At 58.6% G+C, this 22,808-nt stretch overlaps 1 protein-coding gene across 1 annotated transcript in view; it reads left to right on the forward strand.

Annotated features, from left to right (window-relative positions):
- The window catches only part of HSPG2 (heparan sulfate proteoglycan 2), a 92,758-nt gene that overhangs the window by 19,744 nt on the left and 50,206 nt on the right, over positions 1 to 22,808 (forward strand). The window contains exons 3-15 of the mRNA XM_073903584.1: positions 8,289 to 8,424; positions 8,979 to 9,023; positions 14,863 to 14,972; positions 15,076 to 15,134; positions 15,415 to 15,575; positions 16,672 to 16,722; positions 17,126 to 17,254; positions 17,514 to 17,768; positions 17,863 to 17,982; positions 19,711 to 19,842; positions 19,990 to 20,134; positions 20,229 to 20,380; positions 20,476 to 20,622. Of these exons, the coding sequence (XP_073759685.1) occupies positions 8,289 to 8,424; positions 8,979 to 9,023; positions 14,863 to 14,972; positions 15,076 to 15,134; positions 15,415 to 15,575; positions 16,672 to 16,722; positions 17,126 to 17,254; positions 17,514 to 17,768; positions 17,863 to 17,982; positions 19,711 to 19,842; positions 19,990 to 20,134; positions 20,229 to 20,380; positions 20,476 to 20,622 (1,642 nt within the window). The remainder of the gene's footprint in view (positions 1 to 8,288; positions 8,425 to 8,978; positions 9,024 to 14,862; positions 14,973 to 15,075; positions 15,135 to 15,414; positions 15,576 to 16,671; positions 16,723 to 17,125; positions 17,255 to 17,513; positions 17,769 to 17,862; positions 17,983 to 19,710; positions 19,843 to 19,989; positions 20,135 to 20,228; positions 20,381 to 20,475; positions 20,623 to 22,808) is intronic.

Below are 22,808 nucleotides of genomic sequence, written 5' to 3' on the forward strand. Positions count from 1 at the left end.
CACACCGGGCTGCAGGCAGGAGGCAGGCGCGTGAACACCGTGGGCGTTGTTGGCACCAGCCGTGCTTGGCAGATAATGTTCAAGCCCTGGGGACCTTCTTGCTGGGCGGCCCAGCCTGGAAGCCATTCCCACTTGCTCGCCTCCCCGCCGCACCGCCTTGGCGGTACCTGGCGCTCGGGTGGGGCGGGGGCATTTCCCGGTGACTTCCTGCTGCTTCCCTCTAGGCTGGCAGGCGGCTCAGTCAATGCCAGGGGAGGCCCATTCTTGGGGTGTCTGTGGGGCAGGGACTCTGGGGGGACCGAGGGACTTGGGCTCTGTGACTAGCACCATGACACCAGCATAGTCAAGGGACACTGCTCTTTTTGTGGAAAAGGCCATTCAGGGCTGGTCCCTTGACCGTGCCGGGCACTTTCCCACCTCTGGGCCTAGGCCCGTGCCCTTCCTTCTGCCTGGTACACACACTGTGCCCCTTCTCCACCCTACTTAGGTGAGACCATCTTTCAGATCCAGGCGAAATGTCCTTTCCCCTGGGAAACCTTCCCCAAACTCCCACCTGCCTCAGTCAGGGAGGGGACCCTCCCCTGGGCCCTCCCAGCCCCCGGTCCTTCCTCTGTAGTGCCCTCTCTGCCCTGTGTCCTCACTCGGTGGAATGGTGTGATTGCCTTAGGAACGCAGAGCTCTGTGAGCTCTGTGTCTCTTTACTGCCCAGTTTTATCCCCAGGCCCCAGCACATAGTAGGTGCTTGAGAAATAAAGGTCAAAGCGACTTGAATTGGACCTTATAGGGCAGGTTGGATTGATTATCCTTTTTTTTTTTTTTTTTCCGGGGGTGGAAGCTGAGGCTGCCAAGCTAGGATAAGTGGCCAAGGCGGCCTGGAATCCGGGCTGTCCGAGCAGCATCTGCCCTCCGCCCCACTGGCCACGTCTCCAAGACTCATAACGTGCTCTTGCTTGGGCCGTGGTGGTGGCAGCCCCATTCGGGCGCAACCCCAGCTCCGTGCAGAGAAACCTTGAAGGCAGAGACCGTGTCAGGTCCACCTGGGAAAGGGCCAGGCAGCGTTCCCTGGCCACGCTTTGCAGAGCAGGTCCCCCCTCATTCCACTTGCCTCTCCCAGCAGCCCTGGGCTGAAGGCAAACCAGGCAGGGCGTTCTTGCACCTGTCTCCCCCCCGAGGAGCCTGAGCGTGGAGGGAGTGTTGGCCGTTTCGGCGAGCGTGGTATCCAGGCCCCCTTTTCCCTTGAGACAAAGTGATGCGGCCTCCGTTTTAGTGATGGGGAACTGAGGCAGTGTGGCTCTTGCTGTGGTATCTCGAGCAAGTCCTTACTTTCTCTTTCTGAACCTCACTTTCTGCTTCTATCAGAAGGGCTAATTCCCACCTCGGGGCTGTTGGGCAGGTTCGCCGGCTCATTCATTCGTTCTGTCTGTGTCAGCAGATGTTAATTGAGCACCTGGTATGTGTCTTCTGTCTTGAAGATGCAGCAGTGATCAAAACAGAGGAGCATCCACCCTCCTGCTCCTTCCGTTCACATCAACACAGATAGCTGGTGTGGAGGCCTAGTGCGTTGAGTGGGTACTCACTGCAGTATGCGCTAAAAGGGAAGGGTGTCAAGGGGCTTGTCCAAGGCCACATGGTGAGTTTGGGGCAGAGCTGGGACAAGAGACCTCAGAGCTCCGCGCTCCCGCTTCCCTTGTTCTCTGTTGAAGGCCCTGACCGGCCCTCCGCACCCTTCCGCGGCCCTGGCCGAAATGCAGGCTTTGCAGGTCCCGGGCCTTGGGGTCAGAAGCTGCTGTGCCCCCAAGTTAGCAGAGTACAGAAGAGGGGTCCCTGCTTTCACACTGGATTCCCGCTGCCTTAGCTGTGTGACCTTGGGTAGGTGACTTCACCTCTCTGAGCTTCTTTTCTTATCTGTAAGCTGGGCATGGTGGGCGGTGGGGGAAGAGCCGGTATCTGCTTTACAGGGCTGTGTTTGCACGACATAAGCCCTGTGAAAACCTTATCTTGGCACCTGCGCCCAGGGAGGGCTTGCTGTGCCTCCTGCCATTCTCCTTATTCAGGGGATGGTGGTTCTTCCTGGGCAACGGGCTGGCGAAGGCCCTGCACCTTGGGAGCCTGACTGTGGGAAGCTGGCAGGCCTCCCGAGTGGCACGGGCAGGGTAGGCATGCCAGAAGAGGCTGTGGCCACCTCCTTTCCGGCCCGGCGCCCCTCTTGGCCTGCCAGGGGATTAAAGGCCTTTTGGCCTTTGTGTCGGGCTCACCCGCCCCTGGCAGTTTGCACAACAAAATGCTGCCCTGACAGATTCCTTCCCCTTTGCCGTCTGCTGCCCATAGACAGGGCACTGGGCAGTCTGGGGGTGGGGCAGGGCACCTTGACCCTGTATCTGGGGCCCGGGCTGTCACAGAGCCAGGGAGCACTCGTGGGGTGACCTGGGAGCCTGTATCGTGGCAGAGGGGAGGGGGATCTTCTCCAGGCGTGTGTCCTTCCCTGAAGGTCCGGGGGCCCTGGGTGGGGGGAAGGGACACTGAGGCAGGGCCTGTGTTGGCAGGAGGCAGGTGGGCAGGCAGGGGCTTGCTTGTCCCCCGCCCCCGCACAGTCTCTGGATTTCGACAGGGTGAGCTCACTCCAGCCCAGATGCCTGGAGCCTTGCCCTGGGCAGCTGCAGCCCCCCTGGGGACTGCGGTACTCAGACCTTCCCGCCCAGCTGCGGGGGTAGTGGTGGGCTCAGCCCAGGCCTGGGCCATGGGGAGGGGGCAATGGGCATGCTGCCCAAGTTGAATGTGAATAATGTCTCTGGAGCGGCCCAAAGCCCCCCCTGTCATCCCAGAGTCCGCCTCAGAGCCGGCAGATAACTTGAGCTTCGGCCCCAAGCTGTGTCGTCACCCCCCGGCCTGGGTGCCACCCCGCCAGCCAGCCCAGAGCTTAGGCAGCAGAGTCAGACCCTTCCCTTCACCCCAGACCTGGAGGCCGACCCAGGGCCTGAGCCCACGCCCCGCACTGCCATGCATCACCTCTTGTCCATACCCACCCTCTACTCTGTTCCCCCCCGCATGGTACTAATTCTAACACTTACTGAGCACTTACTGTATACAGGGCATCAGGCCAAGCGCCTTGCATGCCTTCAGTTTCATTTACACGGTGATCCTCTGTGAGCCTCCGTTTGCTCATCTGCCAAATGGAAATAACAATGCACCTGAAACCCTGGGAGTCAGAGGTGCTTTGGAATTCAGAAGTTTCCAGATAGAAGAAAGGTTACGTAGAACACGTAAGAACACTCGGTGGAGTCTGGGGCAACGCCCCATAATGAAACACAATCATATTGCTGCAGCAAAACCTACAACTCCTCACCCCTGAGTGGAGTAAATAGGATGTTAATAGCTTCCTGTCAGTTCAGGTCAGGACTTGGCACCAAACGAGCTTGTTATAAACTCATTTAAAAAAAAGTAAACGCTCTGAGTTTTCAGAGCTCTTTGGATTTCCCTTACTACAGACGAGGAGTAATGGCCCAGCAGTGCTGGCCCTGCCCCGGTTGCTGCGAGGATTCATCGAGGTGGTCCGTGCGGTGCTAAGGATGGGGCCCGGCCGGAGAGAGCCCTCGATGAAGTTGGCCCGCTCCTGTCATCTCCTCCCTGTGCCGCCACCTCCCTTGATTTTAGCAGCACCAGAAACTCTTATCTGCACACGTACCCTTTGCAAGGCCCACGACCCTCACTTAGGAACTCTTTTAAAAAACCCCAGACCCCGTATCCTGTATCTGTAGCTACACCTCCCCCCTCACCCCAGACCTTCTGTGCCCCTCTCTAATGGCTCCACCTTTCACCTCCATGCCGAGTTCTTCCCAGCTAGCCTTAGATCTGTCCACATCCTCAGGCCAGGAGAGGAGGGTCCAGCCTCTGTCCCTTGTCCCAAAGGGTCTCGGTAGGACTTGGGCCCGGAACCTCATGTGCACCCTCATCCCCACCAGGAAGGCCTGGACACAGCCCAGCCTCCTGAGGCTGTCTCCCAGAAGTTCCCCACCTGTCTGGTGTCCCTCCTGTCTGGGTCCCCCCTGCCCCCCGCCCTCCACTGGGGGGGGCCACCGTGCCCACACCCCTGCTCCAAACAATTGTTCCCAGCACACTAGAACAGTCCTTTGGCCTTGGCTTGTATGAGTCAGCTGCTTCCACTTCCCCCACCAGGAACCTGCCAGGTCTGGAAAATCCCCCTCTCTGCTTGGCTCCTTTCCTCTCTGGCCCAGGGCTGCCTTCTGGACCCCTCCTCTCCGGCCCCGCCATCCGGCTCCATTGCCTGCCTGAGTACTGGGTTCCTCTGGGAGGAAGCTGGGCTTTCTCATCGCGCCGGAGATGGGCTGCAGGGCAGGAAACCTGGGTTCTATTTCTGCCTTTGACCTTGGAGCCACCAGCGGCCCTCCTTGGGACATTAGGCACACATTGCATGGGCTCGGGCCGCTGAGCTCAGGTGTCCTGTGGGCCATCCTGGGAGCCGTTTGGGTCGGGGATGGGAACTGGCCAGCCCTGGACATCCTGGCCCTGCCCCCTGCTTAGGCCTCTGAAGGCCAGCCTGGAGGCCCAGGCTCAGCCCTGCCTCTTTCCTGATCAGCAGATGCAGAACCCGGAGGTCCTGGGTCTGTCCTGGCTCTGCCTGCCACTCACCTGGGCAAGTTACGTGGGGAAGCTAGGTGCTATTCCCTCCTCTGTAAAAGGGGGCCTTTCACACCTGCTCAGCCACCTCAGGGGTCATTGTCAAGGTCCAATGACACTGAGATTGAGGAAATGATCTGTAGACTGTGAAACAGCACTGTGGTTGAAAGGTTTTGTGGAGTGACTCTCAGTGACCTCAGTCAGTTCCGGCTCAGTGGCAAAAGCTTAAACATTGGAACCAAACCACCAGAGGTCAAATCCCAGCTCTCACCCACCTGCTAGATCTTCAAGCCGATGACCTGACTGCTCCATGTCCCCATCCCTACAGTGGGCTGTTTAACACCTATAACCTGGGTTAACATTTATAAAAATCCTTAAAGGAGTGCCTGGTGTGTAGTAAGTGCTCAATAAATGTTAGCTCTTTCTGTTCCCAAGTAGACCCCAGACTTTCCAGATCTGAATCCAAGTTCCCTTCTATGGTCAAGTCTCAGGCTCCTTTGGGCTCTTTCCAGTCTGGCTCCTTCTCTCCTCCCAGATGTGAAATACAGCTGCTAGAACCTTTTGATCTTCAGCTTTTCACAAATGAAGTCTCTGCTCTCACAGGGTTGGCCCTCGCTACAGGCCCCGATCTGACCCCAGAGCCTCAGGCCCTGGGGAGGGGGCTGCAAGCAAGGGCAGGCTGGCATGTGGAAGGGCCCATTCCCTGGAGTCCCTGGGGTGGGAGGTCTTCTATCCGGACCCAACATACCCTGGATTCTCTCACTCCTCTCACTGCAGATGTGTGTTCCTGACATTTTTTCCAAGTTGAATCTCACTTTGCTATTTCCTGTCCGGTCCCGACACCCCCCCCCGCCCCCCCCCCCCGCCCCAGCTCCAGGCCTGGGAGAAGCTCTGGACCTTGCTCACCACCAGAGTTTTCCTTTCCAGACAGCAGTGTCTAGGGGATGCTGGGGATCTCTGTGCCCCATGCCTGTCCCCCATGGCCTGGCTTGCATGGAGGGGGTGTGTGGCAGTGACAAAGAGGGAGAGCCCTCCCCAGGTGGGAGGGATCCAAGCCTGCCGCTCTAACCTCTTCTGCCCAGTGTCTGTGCCCCCCTATACCAGTCTTAGCCTCACACTTCCCTTAGGCCAGTCAGGACCTGCTCTGAAGCCCCCCTCCCCCACAGTGGGAACATTGCCCTCTACCCGCAGCCAGGGAAGGAGGGAGAACCCCTCATGGGGATTGATCTTGTGGTTCTTAGCCAGTGAGTTAGAGTTCTCTGCACACCTGCCACTGCATCCCTCCCACCTGGATGAGAAGGGGCCCTGGAATCTATTTCTCACCAGCTCCTGGAGGTTCTATAGTTCATTCCTGGGTACAGACCCTGTGGGCATGGCCCAGAAGTCCACTGGTCACCTAGGAGGGGGATGGGCATTTGTCCAGAGAGAGGGTGGGAAAGGGAAAGGAACAGGAGGAGGGGTGTGCCCCTGCATTGGAGGGGAAGGGGCTTTAGGCCATGGCAGGGGTAAGTCGTGAGCAATGCAGACCTTGCACAAGGCTTGGTAGCACTGCAGACATAAAGGTGATGAAATGGCACCCGGTCCCTGCCCCCAAGTTGCTCCCAGCCTAGGAAGGGAGATTGCATATAGACTGCTTGGGGGCAGGTGGTACCTCCAAAGCAAGTCAGGTTCAGCAAACAGCTAGTATTAATAGGTGATGACATTTTTGACCATTCATTCATTTGTTCATTCAAGTAGTTATTGAACATGGGGTCCCTTCCTTCAGGGTGCTTCCATTCCAGTGGAGATACAGGTGATTAGAGTGTGAGCCCAGGAACGCCCAGAATCCAGCCTGGGCACAGAGGGGACTGTGAAGGCCAAGTGTCAGGACAAAGTCTCCCAAAGGAAATTGTCTTTCTTTTTGTTATTTTTATTTTATTTTATTTTATTTTATTTTATTTTATTTTATTTTATTTTATTTGAGACTTTTCTTTTTAGTCATCTTTCTCGAGGTGCAAATTATATACAATAAAATGTACCCATTTTAAGGGTACAGTTCAATCACGAGATGTATATAACCAGGGAACTGTCACTCCAAAAGTTTCCCTTGTGTCCCTGCCCGGTCAGCCTGCCCACCCCTGGTCCCAGGCAACTAGTGACATTTCTGTCACTGAGGTTAGACCTTTCCCCCCTAGAGTTGCATCTCAGTGAGGTCACACAGTATGTCGCCTTCTGTGTCCAGTGTCTTTCACTCATCACGTGTGTTTAACTGAGCTTCAGCCGTGTGGCTGTGAATGTCAGTAATTCATTCCTTTTTCTTACCGAGCTGTTAGAGGAGGTGACGGTTAGCTGAATTTTGGAGGGTGACTTAGTTAGCCAGATAAACAAAGGGAGGAAGGGCATTCCCGAGGAGGGACTAGCTCAAGAAAAGGCCAGAGGCTACAGGGACACGGGCTGGGCAAAGTTGGGGGGGGGGGGGGGGGGGGAGCGGGTGTAGGGCGGGAGAGAGACTGGCCGGCTCATTGTTTTTCTTCTCCTGCTTGGGCCTCTTTCCTGCTGCCATCACCTTGTCTAGCCAGTGAGGGCTGGGTCTGGTTTTCAAAAGCGAGACCATTTCCTTCTGGCTGGGCTGGGCTCCCCAGGGAGGGCCGAGGCCAGGGCAGGGCCTGAGACACTTGCTCCAGGTTATCTGGGGCTGGACGTGCATTACGGGGCCATGGCACATCCGTGCATGCTGGTGCTTGGGGGCTCTGGGGTTCTCTCGGGCTCCCCTGGGCTTGTGTTTTCGTCCACGTTATCTGATAAAACCCTTTTGGAAACATCTTGATCTTGTCTGAGGGGCAAGAGGTGTTCACTGCCCCTACCCCGACCTGAGAAAGGTAGGTGTGAGGGCCGCTGGGGGCCCCTCTGCTCTGGCCTGTGGGGCGCAGGGTCTCAGCAGGCCCTCTGTGGTACAGGAGCCTGGGGTAGAACTTGTGCTAGGCTCAGCATCAGCCTGAGGTCACACAGAGTTGACACCATGCCTGTCCAGCTGCTGGGCTCCACCCCCGCGGCTGGGTGCACAGATGAGCTTGTCAGTGTGGCCACGAGCGCCGGAGCGAGTTGTCCAACATGGCTGGAATGTGTTTCCTGTGGCTTGGAGCTTTGGAGGCCAGGGACTGAGGCCGAAAGAGGGGCCAAGATGGCCTGGTGGGAAGCTGTCATTAGAGACAGCAGCTTTGGTGGACTCACCCTTGATTTCTGTCTCTGTCCCCTATCCACCCTGACCCTGGTCATCCTTCTTTGCTGGCCCAGGTCACCCTTTACTTGCCCGTGGCCCCCTGTCTACCACCTCGTGTCCTGGATGACCTTGCCTTCCCCGAAGGAAGACGAGTCAGTCGTCACTTACCAAAGTGATTTTAATTTTACTCTCTGGTTATTTGAGGGTTCACTCAGACTCAGTGAATTTGCAGGGTTGGGCTCTGAGGCCTCCCGGGGCAAATGGGGCTCTGGAGACACAGAGTCAAAAACAGCGGTTCAGCCCCAGCCTGACTCTCTTAGCCAAACCACGTCTGACTTTAGCACTCCAGGGCTTTGGCGGGGGGGCACTCTGGGTCCCCCTTGAAGTGAAGGGAGGGGTCCTGGGCTTGGCAGGGGCTGGAGAAGGTGACCTTTGGTTGTGTGATCTCCCACAGGTGGTCCACGGGCTGCAAGCGTATGATGGCTTGTCTCTGCCCGAGGACGCCGACACTGTCACGGCGGGCCGGGCCGGCTGGAGGTACTCAGACCTCTCTGACGACGAGGACTTGCTGGCTGACGAGGCCTCTGGAGGTGAGCAGAGGGCTCTGGTGGCAGGGAGTGGAAGAGGTAAGGGGGTGGAGGTGGGGTTCTTCCCACTGGTCCTTAAAGAGGCCCCTGGAAGCTGGCCCAAGGGGGTGCCTCCAGAGATGGGCATCCTAAGCCCTGGTCCCAGTGACCCCCAGATGCTCTGCTTACAACCTGTGTGACCCTGGGATGGTGGCTGCTCGGCACAGCACAGGATGATGAGGACCGACGGGGAGGGGGTGGACAAGGCACAGTAGAGGACAGTTACCACCCCTTTCTGCCCGCACTCCTGGCCTCCCCTGGTGGCCCGTGTGACCGGGCCCCTCCCACCAGCATGGGCAGACAGTCAAGCCCCCGGAGTGTGCGGCCTTGGTCCGCACCCTCTCTGATGGAGGCTTCTGAGTGGACTTTTCCCAGCCAGCCTCCCTAGGCGTGGGGAAGAGACGACACTTCTTGGCTTTCATGACCTGGCCCACTATGTGCCAGGTGCCCCGAACCGTGCCCGACACCTGGTAGGTACTCAACAAATACGCAACAATACATCTCTCTTCTGCTTGCAGATGGCCTGGGGAGCGGGGACCTGGGCAGCGGGGACTTTCAGATGGGTAAGTTGCTGAGAGCATAGGTCCCCTCCTGCCCCCTTGCAGAAGCCCCAGGGCAGGTTTTCCCCACCGCAGAGGTCCCATTTCGGGGGCTGAGGGCCTCAAGGGCTCCGTGGGCCTGCCGTGTGGGTGGTCTCATGCTTGCCGAGTGACAGTCATGTGGCCTGATTGGCAGGTCCCTGCAAGGTAGGGGATGGCCGGACTCTGGCTGTCTGTGCCCCAGGGACGAGGCTTAGGGCCGCAGGCAGGAAGTGCCCACTTGTAATAAGTACTGAAAGCCAGACACTCAGCATTCAAAGCAGAATTCTCATCTCCCAGCTCCACTGTGGAGTCCTTCCCTAGATCCCTTCTCGGGGGTGCAGAGCCGGGGACCCCGGGCAGGGGTGGCCAGGTAGAGGTGCTCTCTGGCATAGGACATTTGGGCAGGCCAACGGAGTGGGCAGGGGGTGGAAGTAGCCTCACCCTGGACCCGGGAGGGACCCTGCATTTAGTTTGGGTCACCTGCTGGGAAGCCAAGGGTTCCTGGGTTGGAGACGAGGGCTGGGCTTTGTGGAGAGAAGAGAATCAGGCCTCCATCAGCTACTCACGCTGCCAGCACTCCGTGCACAGTGGAGCTGGGGCCAGGCCAGCACTGGGCCTCAGAGTCCCTGCTTCTTCCCACCCCAGGATTCTGGGTAGAGACGGAACTACCGGGTAACAAAGCCCAGCAGCTCTGTATGGTTCCTGCTGCCTCCTCTGGAAGCCAGCACTGAGCACTCTGTGGTCAGGACCAAGGGTGGAGCTCAGCTCAGGCAGACGACTGGGCGGCCACACTGCATTCAGTGCCTCCCACCGTGGTGGGCCTGCGCCTCTCCAGGGATGGGGTCACCTCCCTTTGACTGGTGCGTCGGGGGCATCCGCGTGCCGGAGGGCGGTGTCCTGCCTGGGCAAGTGCAGATAGGAGGGTTGGCCCCTACGTGTCCCGGTCCTGACTGTGACCTCCCAGCCCCTGGGACTCAGACCCTGCCTGAAGCTTTTCCCCATGTAGGTCTTTCCAGGGCTGCGGGATACCTGGGAGCTGCCTCTTGCTAAGCCAGGCCTGTCTGCTGAGGCCCTGGTCTTGTCCCTGCTGTCCATTTGGAAATGTCTGTGGCCCCTCCCCCCGGGGCTATCAACCGCGGCAGCTCTGCCCTCTATCAGGGGCCCTTGCCAGCCCACCTCCCCGTGAAATGCAGCTGTGAGGGCAGGAGAGGTCAGAGGTGGGGGAAGGGGCGGGGAATGGGGAGCAGCAGCCGGGCAGGGCCTGCTAGCAGGGCAGAGGCCTGTGCTTGTGAGTGGGGCCTATCCGTGGGAAGACACAGGGCCTCAGACCCTCCAGGCCTGGCCCTGGCACCGGCCCGCTGCCCTGGGGGCAGGTCCAGGCAGCCGGGCTGAGTCTGAGGCCTGGAGGCAGCAAGTGTGTCTCTCATTCCCAGGGTCTCCTTGCCCGAGAGCAGTGCCCACCCCGCGCTGGGAAGCAGGGGCCATCCTGACCAAGATGGGGCCACGCCGGCCATGCCCCTGGCCCGGGCTCTGGCCCAGCCCCACACCCTGGATCCTAGCCCCTGAAATGATGCCGCCCTCCCCTCAGGCAGGGCTGTGGCTCCCGCAGCCTCTGCCCCTGCCCGGTCCCACGACCCCCACCTTTTGTGTGCCGGTACCCCAACCTGGCAGACAGCTCCTGGCTCTGACTCCCCGTCTCTGGGACCCCCGCCCACCCCCCCTCACCCAGTTTCTTCCCATCTCTCATGTGTCTGGCCTGCTCTGCCCCCTGTCTCTGTCTCCTCCTCGCCTCCTCCCCTGCCTTGGGCCGTCTCTCTCCTTTTTGTCTCATCTGTGTGTCATCCTTCTGTGTCCTTCTGTGTCTTTCTCCGTCTGTCTCTTCCCCTCTCTCCCTTCCTCCTGTGTCTCGCACCTCGCTCTCATCTTCTCCCGCTTCCTCTCTGTGCCTCGGTCATTTCCTCCTGTCTGTCTGTGTCTGTCTCCTCACATCTCCTTCGCTCCCTCTGCTCCCCTCACTTGGGGTCCGTCCCGGCCGCTCTCTCTGCGGCTCGACTCTGCAGGCCGCGGGCTGCCCCCCTGTGGCTGGTGAGGAGTGTCCTCCCAGTAAGTGAGGCCAGGCGGCCTGGGGGCTCTCTCTGCCTCCCTCGCCGTTCCCTCTCCCGCCTCCCCCTGCCTTGTCCTTTCTCCCTCTCCCCTTCCTCCTCAGCCTCTACTTAGTCACACACAAGGCTCCAAGGCACTTTCTTTTGGGGTCTGGGGGCTGGCCGGCCCCTGCCCAGGACAGAGCTAGGCCCCATCGAAACACAGTGGGCAGGGGCCCCTGGTGTTCCCCCACCCCGGGCGCTGCTTGGGCAAGGATGAGTGCAGCAACCCCTTGGGGAACAAGGCCCTAGAGGCTGCAGGCAACTTGTACCCACCTCAGGACTGGCTGTTGCCGGGCCCACCCAAGGGACCCAGGGGCTCCCGGGGTTGGGGCTCCAGGGTCTGAGTGTGTGGCGGAGGAGTTCTGCAGCAGGGAGTTGGTGGGATAGTCTGCTTTGGGGCGGGGGGTGGTCACGAGCATGTTTCCCACCCCCACCTGGGTGCAAGCAGCTCCCGGCCTCCTGCCCCTCCAGCCTTTGGCTCCAAGTGAGCTGTCTGGATAGGGTCAAGATGAGGGCCAGGAGGGAGAGCGCTGGCCAGGGTAGGCACCCAGAGAGCATACCCGCTCCAGGTAGCTTCACTCTCTTACAACACCCTCAGCTCTGGGGGCTGGTTTCTGGAACAGACAGGGCTTTACCTTCTGCCCCAACCCTCAGGTACTGGCCGCAGGGAGGCAGGTCAGGGTGGAAGAGGGAGGTTACTCGCCCTGACCTACCCCTGGTCTAGGAACTTGCCCTGACCTACCCCTGGTCTGGGAGGAGGCAGGGGTGGGCTCAGCCTGGAGGGTCCGAACCCTTCCCAGGGCCTAGGAAAAAGGGGCTTTGTGGAGCCCCGGCCCCCTCCCCCAGGAGGGGGCACATTCCTGGGCAGAGGCCCGGCCTCCTCGCCCGCGCTGGGCCATGGGGCTGAGGCCAGGGGCTGGGGTGGGGGACTCTCAATGGGCCTCTGTGCCTGCTCACAAGGGGCCTCTGTGGCCGAGCTCATGGCCTCCACGCTCCGGCCCGCAGAGCGCCACCCACCCGGCCCCCGGGAGCCCAGCCCAGTGCGGTCCCTGCGTTTCAGAGCCGACAGCGACGCTGTCACAAGCACTCTCTCTCCGTGTAGGAGCCCACTCCTGCCCCATCCCAACACCCCAGGGCTTGCTTAGCCCAGGCCCCAGACGGAGGGGGTCCTTGCTCGGGGGCGTGTGCCCCTGTGGGCCTGACTGAGCGAAGCGGCAGGGGGACGGGCCTTGTAGTCGGGCCCAGCTGATACCACTCCCTGTCCTACCAGCCTCGCCCTGTCACTGGTCACCTCTCTGAGCCCACTTCCTCCTCCGGGACTTTGCAGCTGCTCTTCCCACTGCCCGGAATGCCCTTCTCCCAGATTCTTCTCCATGGCTCACTCTCTCCCTTCAAGGATCCCCTTTGAGGAGGGTCCTTCCCTGGCCACCCTGGGAATATAGCAACCTACCCCTACCCCAGCACACCCTCTCCCCCAGCCCTGGTTCTTTCCCCAGAGGCCATATATTTCTTGCTCTTGTTTCCTTTTTCCTCCCACTAGAAAGTGATCTCTGTGGGGACAGGAATGGTCATTTGTGGAATTGACGGCCGGACCCTCTGCCCTGAGAACACCACCAAGCACATAGTAGGCCCTCAATGTAGATTTGTTAAAGGAATAAATGCCTCTCTCAGATGAGAGGTAGTAAAACCAAATCCATCCCTCTGGTTTGTTGTAAAAACCAGAGACGATGATTACAGCTAACCCAGGCAGCCCCTAGTATGCACCCGGCGCTGTTCTAAGTACTTTACGTTTCTGAACTTAACCCTTACAAGAACCCTCTGGGGTGGGCACTACTATTACCCCCACTCTACACATGAGGGCATCGAGGCACATCGTCGGTGGTTAAGTGTGTTTCACGAGGTCATAGGGCTGTAAGTGGCCATTTTGCTCCAGCAGCTAAGCTTTTTTATTAAACTACACGGCCTCTTGTATAGGAAGAGCTCACGTTATCTGGCACCTACTATGTGCCAGGGTCTGCCCTAAGCACTTATACATATTTAAACACTTATAACTCATTAACTTGGCATTTATAATTAACACCTAAATTCATGAACGTTATAAGATTTAATGCCTGAAAAATCTTGTACATAGTAGGGGCTCAAGAAACTGTGTGTATGTGCGCGCGTGTGTGTGTGCACGCGTGCACACGCTAGTCTATGTGTACTGTAAGCACATGAGGCAGACTGATTCAGCATCTACCACATGCCGGGCTCTCTTCTAAGCACCGTGTGTATGTATGTGTGTGACTCATTCGCAGCTCATATTAACTCGTGTTTTTAACTGCTACGTGAGCTCATGAACATTATGTGTACTGTGTATAAAACATTATACTGGGGTGCCTGGGTGGCTCAGTCGGTTAAGCGTCTGCCTTCGGCTCAGGTCATGATCTCGGGGTCCTGGGATCGAGCCCTGCATTGGGCTCTCTGCTCCGCAGGGAGTCGGGGTCCTGGGATCGAGCCCCACGTCCTGCTCCCTGCTCAGCGGGAAGCCTGCTTCTCCCTCTCCCACTCCCCCTGCTTGTGTTCCCTCTCTGTGTCTCTCCCTGTCATATAAATAAATAAAATCTTTAAAAAAAATAAAAAACAACCACCACCACAAAACATGATACATATCACACGTATGTAGTAGGTGCTTAGGAAGCAGTCGTATGTGTATGCCCCCACCAGTCTGCTATGAATTTATTCAGCCATCACTTCTTGGGCACCAGCCATGTGCCAAGCACTACACTGGCTCTGGGGATGCAGGGGTGAGTGAGATCCGGGCTTGCTCTCCTCTTCAGGTTCGCCATCCGGCGGGAGAGAAAGGGAACACCAGCTCCTGATTTCTAGCACTTGCTCTGTGCCGGGTGCCGCATCTAAGTGCTTGGGGAGATGGTGCGTGCAAGCATGATGTCGTTTATTCCTTCTAGCTCCCCGTGTGGTCAATGTAATTAATATCCTCGTTAGATTGAGGTGGAAACAGAAGCTCAGAGAAGTGAAGTCAGTGCCTGCGGTGTGGCTGACCTCAGAAGCCATGGTTTTCACCATGATACCCTACAGTCCGTGTGTAACTGGGCAGGATCTATGCAGTGCAGAGTGGAAGTTGCTCTGATGGGGGGACCCCGGGGGCTGGGGGATCCAGAGGAGGGGTCTCTAACCCAGCCAAGGTTGAGGGAGGAGGGCAGGTCAGGTGGTCTTCTTGGAGGAGGTGATGACTGAGCCGAGCTCTGAGGGATAACTAGAACCAGCCGGGGAAGAGTGGGGAAGTATGTCTTGGTCACTCGTGCTGATCCCTGTACCAGCATCTTCTGGAAGCCAGCTCTTCTTGCCCCACCTCCTGTGGTGCCATGGTGTGTGTGGGGGGGGGGTGCCTCTTCTGCACCATCGCTTAGCTTCTGGGTCAGGCTACGTCCCTGATGGTTGAAGCCCTTCACTGGAGGGTGGGGGGCTCGGCTTTGACCCTGGGCAGGCCTGCCAGGGCCACTGCGACCAGTGCTCATACGGGCAGTGCTGGGCATGGCTGTGGGCACACACAGGTGTCAGCCTGGGCGGGAGGACGCTAGAGATCATCCCTGAATTTCCTCCCACTGGCCCAGCTGCCTGAGGCCACCGCCTACCAGGCCGGGCCCCTCGTGTTAACACCCCACTCCTCTCTGCAGTTTATTTCCGGGCCCTGGTAAACTTCACCCGCTCCATCCACTACAGCCCTCAGCTGGAGGATGCAGGCTCCGAGGAGTTCCGGAAGGTGTCCGAGGCGGTGGTAGACACGGTGAGGTGAAGGGGAAGGGGCTCGGGAGCTCCCCGAGTATGGGGGGCGGGACTGGGACGAGGTGAAGGTATCTGGAGGCTGACTGTGCTGTGTTGCTCACCAGCTCGAGTCAGAGTACTTGAAGATTCCTGGAGACCAGGTTGTCAGTGTGGTGTTCATCAAGTGAGAAGGGTCCCCTGGGGGCCGGTGAGGGACAGGTGGGGGCGAGGGGGGTGACAAGGAGGGGAAGTAAGAGAACCCACATGGAGTGGATCTCTGTTGGCGGAAGTTCAGAAATTTGGGGAGACGGTTTAGACCTTAAATTGCCCCGCTCGGGTCCGGGCTGTCCAGGAACAGGGAAAGAGGAGATCAGGCCTGAGCTTCAGGCAGGGGGCCGAGGGAGGAGCTGAGGCTGCAGGCATCGACCTCACCCTGCTCCCCTGCCCCCCTGCCCCATCCCTAGGGAGCTGGACGGGTGGGTCTTTGTGGAGCTGGACGTGGGCTCAGAAGGGAATGCGGACGGGGCTCAGATTCAGGAGGTGCTGAGCACGGTCATTTCTAGCGGTTCCGTTGCCTCCTACATCACCTCTCCCCAGGGCTTCCAGTTCCGTCGCCTGGGTACAGGTAAGCCCATCCTGGGACCTGGGGCACTTCCTCATTTCTCAGACTCATGTGGGTCCCCTTCCAGTTCCCCCACCATGGGCTCTTCTAGCGTGGGGCCTGTACACCACTAGGGACAGGGAGCTCACTACCCCATGAGTCTGCTCCATCAATCTCTATGCAGCCCTGTCTTGGCTTGAGTATAATCTGTTACCTTGAACATGTGTCCAGTTAGACCCAATTTCTGCTCTTCCCCCGTCTCTAGACCTCTACACGCTGACAGTAGGTGATAATTCCCTTCTGCATATAGTACTTTCAGATCCAAACACTTTTGCATTTAATAATAACCAACAAATGTTTATTGAATGCTGACTGTATGCTTGGCACTCTGTAAGGCCCTTATATCCAGCCTCCCATTCAGCCTTCATCATTCCTATGAGGTAGCTATTCCTCCTGTTTTAGAGATTGGGGGACTGAGGCCCAGAAGGGACACGTGGCTTGTCCCAATTCACATGGGCAGCCAGAACTGACACCAAAGCCCATGTCTGTACCAGTCTTGATGAGAGGAGATGAGAAGATGAGAAACTGAGGCTCAGAGAGGTCACGAAACCGGCCTCCAGTCACACAGCTATCAAACACAAAGGGGTGGCCTTCGCTCTCGGTCAGCCCGGGTTTCTTTGCGCGGCACCCCATCTCCTGCTTTGACTCCAAGGCCAGGCAGACCCCATTCATTCCCCACAGGCTCTGCTTCTCGGCTCCAACTCCATCCCTGTCTCTCCCCCAGGAAATCTCCCACATATCACCATCCCTGAGTCAGGGGAACCCAGCACTGAACATACTCTCACCCTACTGTGGTGTAGCCCAGTTAGAAAAAAAAACAGTGAAACCCTCACCTCTCTCATACTGCACGTAAAACCCCAGTGAATGCACCTAAAGATCAAGGTGCTCTTGTGGCATTCCCCAGCCCCAGATCTGAAGACTGCTGGGTGCCCAGCCCTCTTCTCCCCACTTTTCAGAGAGCCTCCCTGGCTAGGGATGGTGGGATGGGCCTGGCTCAGCCCTGCAGCCCACGGCTCCCAAGCCCCAGAGGGGCCGTTGCTGACCACACCTTCCTTTCCAGCACAGACACCCCCGCCCCCTCTGGCCGCTGTGGCGGCCGCGGTGACACCAGGTGAGAGTGTAAGCCAGACCTAGGCCCAGCCGGGTACCTGGACGAGTTTCTGGACGGATGGGAAGGAAGGATGAGGGCAAGATGGCTGGGCAGAGCCCACAAGCCGCCCCTTCTGCCTTTCCCCGTGTCCTCCCTGGGCCAGCTTGCGGCCTGCATGTGTGTGATGTGGTGGTTGCATGCGTGTGGCTTGTTAACTGTGTGTGGGGTTTCCGGAAGGGGTGGGTGAGGCCACCGCCACACGGCCCATGCCCCGTGTTCCTCTGCCGAGCTGAAATCCGCCAGAAACCAAGTAGCCAGACACAGGGCACCAAAGCCTGCTCCGAGCCACGCAGTGCCTGTGCCGCCCACACACTCCACCCCGCCCCCCTGCCCCTGCCCCTCTGACCCCCTCCTGCCCCCGCAGTGCCCCAGGTCTCGAGAGTCTGCACCGAGGCCGAGTTTGCCTGCCACAGCCACAACGAGTGCATAGCCCTGGAGTATCGCTGTGACCGGAGGCCTGACTGCAGGGACATGTCTGATGAGCTCAATTGTGGTGAGGGGCCATCCAGGGCCACAGGTCGCCTGCAAACACCAGGCAGGGCCAGGGCACACCTGGGCCCCCAAGTCCACTGGGAGCTGTGAGGGTTTGGTGCCGGCAGGGGGCCCTGAGGGAGGTGGGCAGGGATACGGGAAGGGCGGGGGCAGCCTGTGTGGCAGGGAGGTACAGGGAGGGCCAGCAGAGCGTGGGGGCGAGGGGTGAGGAGCCACACACCCGCCACCCTGTGCCAACACAAGGAGGGCTCTGTCCACAGAGGAGCCGGTCCCAGAGCTCAGCTCCGTACCCCCCGCTCTGGCGGAGACACGACCCTTAGCGCCCCAGCCGGAGGCGACCACCCCACAGCAGCTCCCAGGCATGCCCACTCCCCAGCTTCTGGTCCCCAGCCCAGGCCGGCCTCTGCCCTGTGGGCCTCACGAGGCCACCTGCCACAGCGGGCACTGCATCCCCAAAGACTACATCTGTGACGGGCAGGAGGACTGCAAGGATGGCAGCGACGAGCTGGACTGCGGTGAGGACCGGCAGGGTGGAGGTGGGGGAGGGCTGGGGGGCGCAGGGGTGTGGCCAGGGGAGAGCCTCTGGGTGAACCTGGCCCGGTCTCCCAGGCCCCGCCCCACCCTGTGAGCCCAATGAGTTCCCCTGTGGGAACGGGCACTGCGCCCTCAAGCTGTGGCACTGTGATGGGGACTTTGACTGTGAGGACCGCACCGATGAGGCCGACTGCCGTGAGTGTGCCCCGCCCCGGTCCTGCCCGTACGACCGTCTGCTCTCCCTGGCCGAGCATCAGGGCACTGGGGACAGACCTGAAGGTTCCTCTCCCTCTGCCCCCGGTGGTGAGGGCTCTTAGCTCGGAGCTGAACTTGGCAGGAATCCGTGTGGCCAGACTGCCTGTGGCTAATGTCTCCTTGTTTCTTTTCTGTACTTTGTTACCATAGATCTTCTCTGCGTTATTTATGCTTGGGTAAAGGTCAGACAAGTGGCCAAGAGGCCCTGATAGCCTGGTGTCCCCTAACGACGTGACTCTTGGCGAATGTGGCAGTCAAAACCTTCCCCTTCTGAGTTTTTTGGACATCCATCTGCCCAGCTCTTCATCATCTCCCCTTTCCGTCGTCCATTGGTTCATCCGTGCATCCATCCATCCATTCACCCAACTCTCGGTCCATCCGCTGTCTGTCCACACAGCTCTCCATCCATCTGTCCACCCACCAACCTAACATCCTTCCTTTCTCCTAGCCATCTATCCACCCCATCCACCCAGCTGACATCATCCATCCCTCCAGTCAATGTTAAGCACGTCCTGACAGTTAAACGGGTGAGGCTAGAGAGTCAGACACCCTATTGGGTAGCATCTAGAGTGTCCTGCCCTGTAGGTGAAGCCTGGGGATTGTTAGTCTAAGATGGAGGATAATCTTCAACCCACTTCTCTGTGATCCCGGGTCACATGCCTGGGTGCATGTTGACATTCCTTCTGTCCACCGGTCCAGTTCCTCCCTGCCTTCCTCCACCTTCCCTGCCGCACATCTGTGCCAGAGAGAAGCAGCAGCGTGCCACAAACTGACAGAGTTTTATGATATCCTTCCTGTGGCTCTAAGCTTGCCTGACGAGACAGCCCCTTGGGAAGGAGAAGTAGTTGAGGGCTTTTGTTGAAAAGCCCTTCTCAGCTGGGGAAAAAAATGGAAGGAGACCACGAGTCCTTTTTGGCAGAGCACAGCACCGAGAATGTGAAAGCTGAGTGGCCTTGGGAACTCCTAGAGTATTGGGACAGAGGCCCCGAGCTGGTCAGTAGAGGGCTGCCTGGCCTCCCCTCACTTCCTTCCCTGTGGTCTCTCCTACACCACTCTGCCTTCTCTGTCCCTGTCCGTGTGTCTGTCTCAAAGTCAGTCTCCCCGAGGAAGAACGTTGGTCACCATCTACTAGAGATGCCCAGCTGGGGGCCCAGCCCTGGTGCCAGGCCAACCCTAGGCTGCTGGCCAGTCCCCAGGTGGCACGCCTGGGCCAGTCAGCAAAGTTTGGGCTGTGGCAGGTCCCTCGCAAGGCCTTTCTGCTAGAGAACCTTGCACCAGGCAGTACCTGGCGTCTAGGGATCCCAGTCACTTTGCCTGTGCCTTCAACGGAGCGCTTTGGGCTTCTGAGGCTGGCTGAGTGTGGAAGGAACTGAGTGACTGTGATGTGCCAGTATATCTGTGTTTTGGGGAGTGCAGGTGCCGTGAATGGTGGGGGCAGGGTAACGTGATGGCCATATGATGGCCGGCTGGTGAGAGCTGGCAGTGTCGTGGCAACGGTGTGTGGGTCTCATCAGGGCAGCTGTGTGTCACATGGGTGAGAAGAGAGAGTGACCTTGGGGACACCAGGGGAAGGTGGGCAGGGTCGACTGTTGGGTGTAGGTAGGGAGTGGGGGTGACCCTCCCCGAGGGCAGTACCTGCTGCCCACACCGCCTGGCTCTGTCCCCCAGCTGCCAAGCGCCCCGAGGACGTGTGTGGGCCCACGCAGTTCCGCTGTGTCTCCACAAACACATGTATCCCGGCCAGCTTCCACTGTGACGAGGAGAGCGACTGTCCCGACCGCAGTGATGAATTTGGCTGCAGTGAGCAGGGGCCGGGGTTGGGGGCGCGAGCCGTGGGCCCTGGGTCCCGGGGTGGGTTCCCGCGGCCCCGTCCAGTCTCAGCCCTGCTCTCCTCCCCGACCCATCCCTTTGCCCTCACACCCCTCACTCCCACTGTGGTCTCCCCAGTGCCCCCCCAGGTGGTGACTCCTCCCCAGGAGTCCCTCCAGGCTTCCCGGGGCCAGACAGTGACCTTCACCTGCGTGGCCATTGGCGTCCCCACCCCCATCATCAACTGGAGGCTTAACTGGGGCCACATCCCCTCTCATCCCAGGTACGGTTCTGAGCCCAGGGAAGGGCCTGGGAATATGGGGGACGCTGGGCTGGTGGCCCTGGCCTGACCCCACCTCTGTCTCGGGGCCCGCCAGGGTGACAGTGACCAGCGAAGGAGGCCGTGGCACGCTGACCATCCGTGATGTGAAGGAGGCAGACCAGGGGGCCTACACCTGTGAGGCCATGAATGCCCGGGGCATGGTGTTTGGCATTCCTGACGGTGTTCTGGAGCTCATTCCGAAGCGAGGTACGGCCGGTGGGCAGGCGGGCCCTGGGCGCGGTGGGAGAGCCAGGGCTGCCCGCTGGTGACTGGCTGCAGCCCGCTCTTGTGCCACCCGGCAGGGCCCTGCCCCGATGGGCACTTCTACCTGGAACACAGCGCCTCCTGCCTGCCCTGCTTCTGTTTTGGGGTCACCAGCGTGTGCCAGAGCAGCCGCCGCTTCCGAGACCAGATCCGGCTGCGCTTTGACCGGCCCGATGACTTCAAGGGTGTGTTGGTGGGCAGACAGGTGGGCGGGGGTGGGGTGGCGCGCCAGGCTCCCGTGGGCCTAGAGAGACGGCAGAGGGGAGAGCAGCATGGGTGGGCGAATGGGGCCGGGTTCAAGGACGGGCACAGGGTGCTGAAGAAAGGCTGAGCCCTGTGAGAACAGCACTTCAGGGGAAACAGGTATTTTAGGAAAAGCCAAGTCCACACTTGATGTCTGCCTGCTTGGGTTATGAAGAGGATGGGCTCTGGAGCCAGATCCCTTGTGTAAATCCTGATGCTCCCTTACTGCCTATGCCCTTGGTCAAGTGGCTGTCTTATGTCTCCATTTCCTCCTCTACAAAATGGGGATAAAATAAGAATTACCCCCCACATTGTTGGAAGGACTTAACGGGTTAACATATATAAACCACTCAGAATAGTGCTCAGTCCATGCTAAGTGCCCAGTACATACTCCCTGATGTCCTTGTTATCATCTGCAACAACCTCATCCTGAGAGACTCAGAGGTGCCAGTGTCCCCAGAGCCAGGCTTTGGCATCTTCTCAGCCTGGGGCTGACCTCCAGCTACACCCGTTACTGTCGGTGTGACCCTTGGCCTCTCCAGACCTGTTTTCCCAAACCTAAAGGCAGGCAGCTGGACTCCGTTGTCTCTGGCTCTGAGAGGCAGAACCGCACGGGCCCAGACATCACATGGACCTGGGTTCAAGCCCCAGCCCCCATTTACTGCCCCACATCAAGCTGCACCCTGTCTCAGTTTCTGCATCACAAGGGATTCAATGCCAGGAGGGGACTTAGCTGCCTCCACAGTAAGCACTCGGCTGGTGCTGTGGCCTGACACACAAGTCATCGGACAGCCAGTCGTCCTTGCAGGGTCAGGGCTGTTTTTACTCTTTTCACATGAGGACCCTAAGGTCCTCTGAGAGGCTGTGGGGCTTCCTTCCCTAGGGTGACACAGCTGTTGAGTGGGTGTTTAGAGCTGGACCCCAGGCCTGTCTGATCGGAGTCAGAGTGGTCAGGGTGGGCGGGCTTCCAGGCTGAGCAGGTGGCCTGTGCATGGATAGTGATTAGGATGTGGGGGACCCGAAAACATCCCTGCGAGGGAAGGAGGAAGGCAGGCATGGGGGAGCGTGGCCTGGTCTTCGGGGCTCTGTGTGGTCATCCTGCGGGTGAAGGTGTGGACTCCTCCATGGTTACAGGGCTTACATTTATGAGGAACGGGGCACACACACAGATGTAGTCATAGCACAAGGAAGGAATTTCTAAGAGTCAAACGTGTCCAGGGTTGGGAGGGACTGCCTTTGGAGGTAATGAGCCTCCCACGCCTTAGAGCTGTTCATTGTGGTAGCCACTAGCATGTGGCTATTAACATTAAAATTGATCAACTCACTGGCCTGCCTGGGTGGCTCAGTCGGTGAAGTGTCCGCCTCTTAGTTTTGGCTCAGGTCATGATCTCGGGGTTGTGAGATGGAGCCCCAAGTCGGACTCCATGCCCAGCAGGGAGTCTGCTTATATTCTCTCTCTCTCTCTCTCTCTCCCTCTGCCCCTCCCCACCGTGCACACGGGCTTTCCCTCTCTCTCTCTCAAATAAATTAATAAATCTTAAAAAAAATATTTAATTCACTTTCTCAGCCACGTTTTGAGCGCCCCGTGGCCACATATGGCTAGTGGCTACCATATTGGAGGATACAAGTATAGGACATGTCCATCCTTACAGATATTCTCTTGGATGGTTAGTGCTGCCCTAGAGATCTGGAAGCATGCTGTAGAGAGAATTTCTCCGTGTGTGTGTGTGTGTGTGCGTGTTGTAGGGGGGCGGCGCAGTTGGGCTAGCCAACTCATCATAATGGTAGCAACCATAAACAGCTGGTTTTGAGCACTTCCTTTGTGCCATACTCTGTTTTAAGCATTTCCTATCAATTTGCTCATTTTATCTTCCTAATAACCTTCTGAAGCAAGCCAGTATTACTTCCATTTTACAGATAAGGAAACTGAGGCCTTTCTTCAGACTCACACATCTGGAGGGTGGTAGAACCAGGACTTGGCATCTGTTGGTCAACCCTGGGTAGCTCTCTACTGCCCCCTGAGGGCCATTCCGACCCTGACAGTCTGTGGAGCTGTCCTCAAACAAAAGGCTCTGAGAGGGGCGCCTGGGTGGCTCAGTTGGTTAAGCGACTGCCTTCGGCTCAGGTC

This window comes from Callorhinus ursinus, unplaced genomic scaffold (assembly GCF_003265705.2).
Source record: "Callorhinus ursinus isolate GAN/ISIS: 27379988/994484 unplaced genomic scaffold, GSC_fseal_2.0 scaffold18, whole genome shotgun sequence".
Classification (NCBI taxonomy): domain Eukaryota; kingdom Metazoa; phylum Chordata; class Mammalia; order Carnivora; family Otariidae; genus Callorhinus; species Callorhinus ursinus.